The sequence below is a fragment of the Poecilia reticulata genome, linkage group LG23 (assembly GCF_000633615.1).
Source record: "Poecilia reticulata strain Guanapo linkage group LG23, Guppy_female_1.0+MT, whole genome shotgun sequence".
In the NCBI taxonomy this organism is placed as follows: Eukaryota; Metazoa; Chordata; class Actinopteri; order Cyprinodontiformes; family Poeciliidae; genus Poecilia; species Poecilia reticulata.
In genome coordinates, this window is record NC_024353.1 from 12651195 (window position 1) to 12653247 (window position 2053).

The 2053-nt window shown below is 44.2% G+C and overlaps 1 protein-coding gene across 2 annotated transcripts in view; it reads right to left on the bottom strand.

Annotated features, from left to right (window-relative positions):
* Nucleotides 1-397: 397 nt before the first annotated feature.
* slc25a3a (solute carrier family 25 member 3a) overlaps nt 398-2053 on the bottom strand; it is a 12378-nt gene continuing 10722 nt past the window's right edge. For both annotated transcript variants that reach the window (XM_008401240.1, XM_008401239.1), the window contains exons 6-8: nt 1597-1769; nt 1177-1287; nt 398-836 (exon numbers count right to left, since the gene is read on the bottom strand). In XM_008401240.1, the coding sequence (XP_008399462.1) occupies nt 676-836; nt 1177-1287; nt 1597-1769 (445 nt within the window). In that variant the 3' untranslated portion in view covers nt 398-675. The remainder of the gene's footprint in view (nt 837-1176; nt 1288-1596; nt 1770-2053) is intronic.

A 2053-nucleotide genomic window follows, 5' to 3' on the forward strand; every position in this document is an offset into this window, starting at 1 on the left:
ATTTTGGGTTTTCATGAGCTGTATGCCAACATCATCAGTATTAAAACAATAAAAGACCTGAAATATTTCAGCTGGTGTGCAATGAATCTAAAATATATTAGTTTAATTTTTATCATTGCATTATGGAAAATAATTAACTTTATCACAATATGCTAATTTTTTGAGAAGGACCTGTATATAATTGAGACATTCTATTAGGTGTAGAACAATAAGTTCCTGCTTTGCATTGCATAGCAGGAACTTAACATTCATCATATTTACACACCACAGAATCTTTTCATAGAAACATTGAGATGCAAATACGATAGTTTTAAACTGTAAAGCTTGGCAAGGATGACTAATGGCAAATTGCATCCTCTTTCATTTCTTCCACTAAATGGAGTCAAGGAACATTGCGATCATTTTCCAGGGAAATTTTATTAGAACTCCCACATATTTATTCTAAGACAGGGATCAATAAAACCATACAGGTGGTTGTATTGAGGAATATTTACTGCCAAACATTCAGCAAGAAGCAACAGCCTTCACTTCTTCTCCAGGTTGCTCAGGGAGAGAAGGAGCGGCCCCCTGCTCAATGTGTAGCCAAATACAGGACAAACTGCAGTCTGTTGTGGAAATTTCAGATGAGGACTGCAGGGCTGTGAGGGGACGATGGAGGGAGATGTGAAGAGAGTATCACTCTGTGAGACCAAGCTTCTTCTTCAGGGACTCTGGCATCTCTGGAGGAGGCGGGCGGGGCAGACGAAAGTACACCTTCACAGAGTCATAAATGAACCACTGCAGGGCTGTCAGAGTACCAATCATGATGATACGGGCAACAAGACCTTTCCATACACCTGAGAGAGACACATCAGAAGATTGGAACATCTCAGAATCTGGTTAAATCCATTCTAAGGGCAGCTTATTCACCAGGGATTCAGTAAGACCCCATTGAACCAACTGGTTGTCTGACCCCCAGACTAGCTGCACTGCGAGTTCCTGTCTGATGACCAGGTTGCCAGTGCAGCAGGTGGGCTAGGGGACAGGTAGACTGCTCTCACACGCCAATGACTCAAGCACCTCCAACTGTACAGCCAGGAAGCTGCTGAGGAGCTCTGCTCACAGAGCAGCGCCCTCCAGAGGTGGATCTAAGGAGCGTGTTGAAAGGTTGGACTGCCAACTCATGTTGATACAAACCTTTAGGTCCCAGCCTCTTGAGGACCTGAACAGCTGTGCTGCCTTTCTCCTTGTTCAGCACAGACACCACAGAGTCTGCGGGATGTGACACAATGGCACAAAACACACCAGCTGCAACAAGAAAAGAGGAGAGAAGAGCATGAGTGGCAGCTAAGGAACATCTACATCACTGTGAAGTTCTTGTTGAGAAACAATGTGCTCTACAGATTTTGTAATGTTTGTAGAAATCCTTTCAATATGCAGCTCTACAGCAAGTGGTTTAAGCAATGCAGCTGTTGTTTTGTACCCTGATGACAGTTAACTGAAAGCAGCACAGACCAATAACTGCTTACAGAAGCTTTAGCTTTAAAAAGTATGATCAAACTATGAGAGCTGTAGAGCACCGACTTGTTCAAATGCTTTGTATGATGGGACACTCACCAATGTAGCCGGCCACGAAGGTGACGACGAGTTGCTCAGCTTTGCTGCACTCGCTGCGGGGCTTAGGAACAACATACTTGTAAAGCAGCTCTACAGTACGCTCGAAGCAGGCAAACTTCATCATGGTGTAGGGGATCTGCCTCATCCACAGGGGCACCACACCTTTATAAAACCTGGCCAGATATCAAGCATCAGGTTTACGGTGAGCACTAAGAAAACACTGAAATTACAGTCAATTTTTCCACAATCCTAAAGTCTGTTTTCGTATGAGTTCCAATCAAAGCACAAGTACGAGATCATTTAGTTTCATCACAATTTTCTGATTCAACTGCAAGTCTGTAAATAGATTGATAACTATCCGTCCCCCAGACTAGCTGCACTGCGAGTTCCTGTCTGATGACCAGGTTGCCAGTGCAGCAGGTGGGCTAGGGGACAGGTAGACTGCTCTCACACGCCA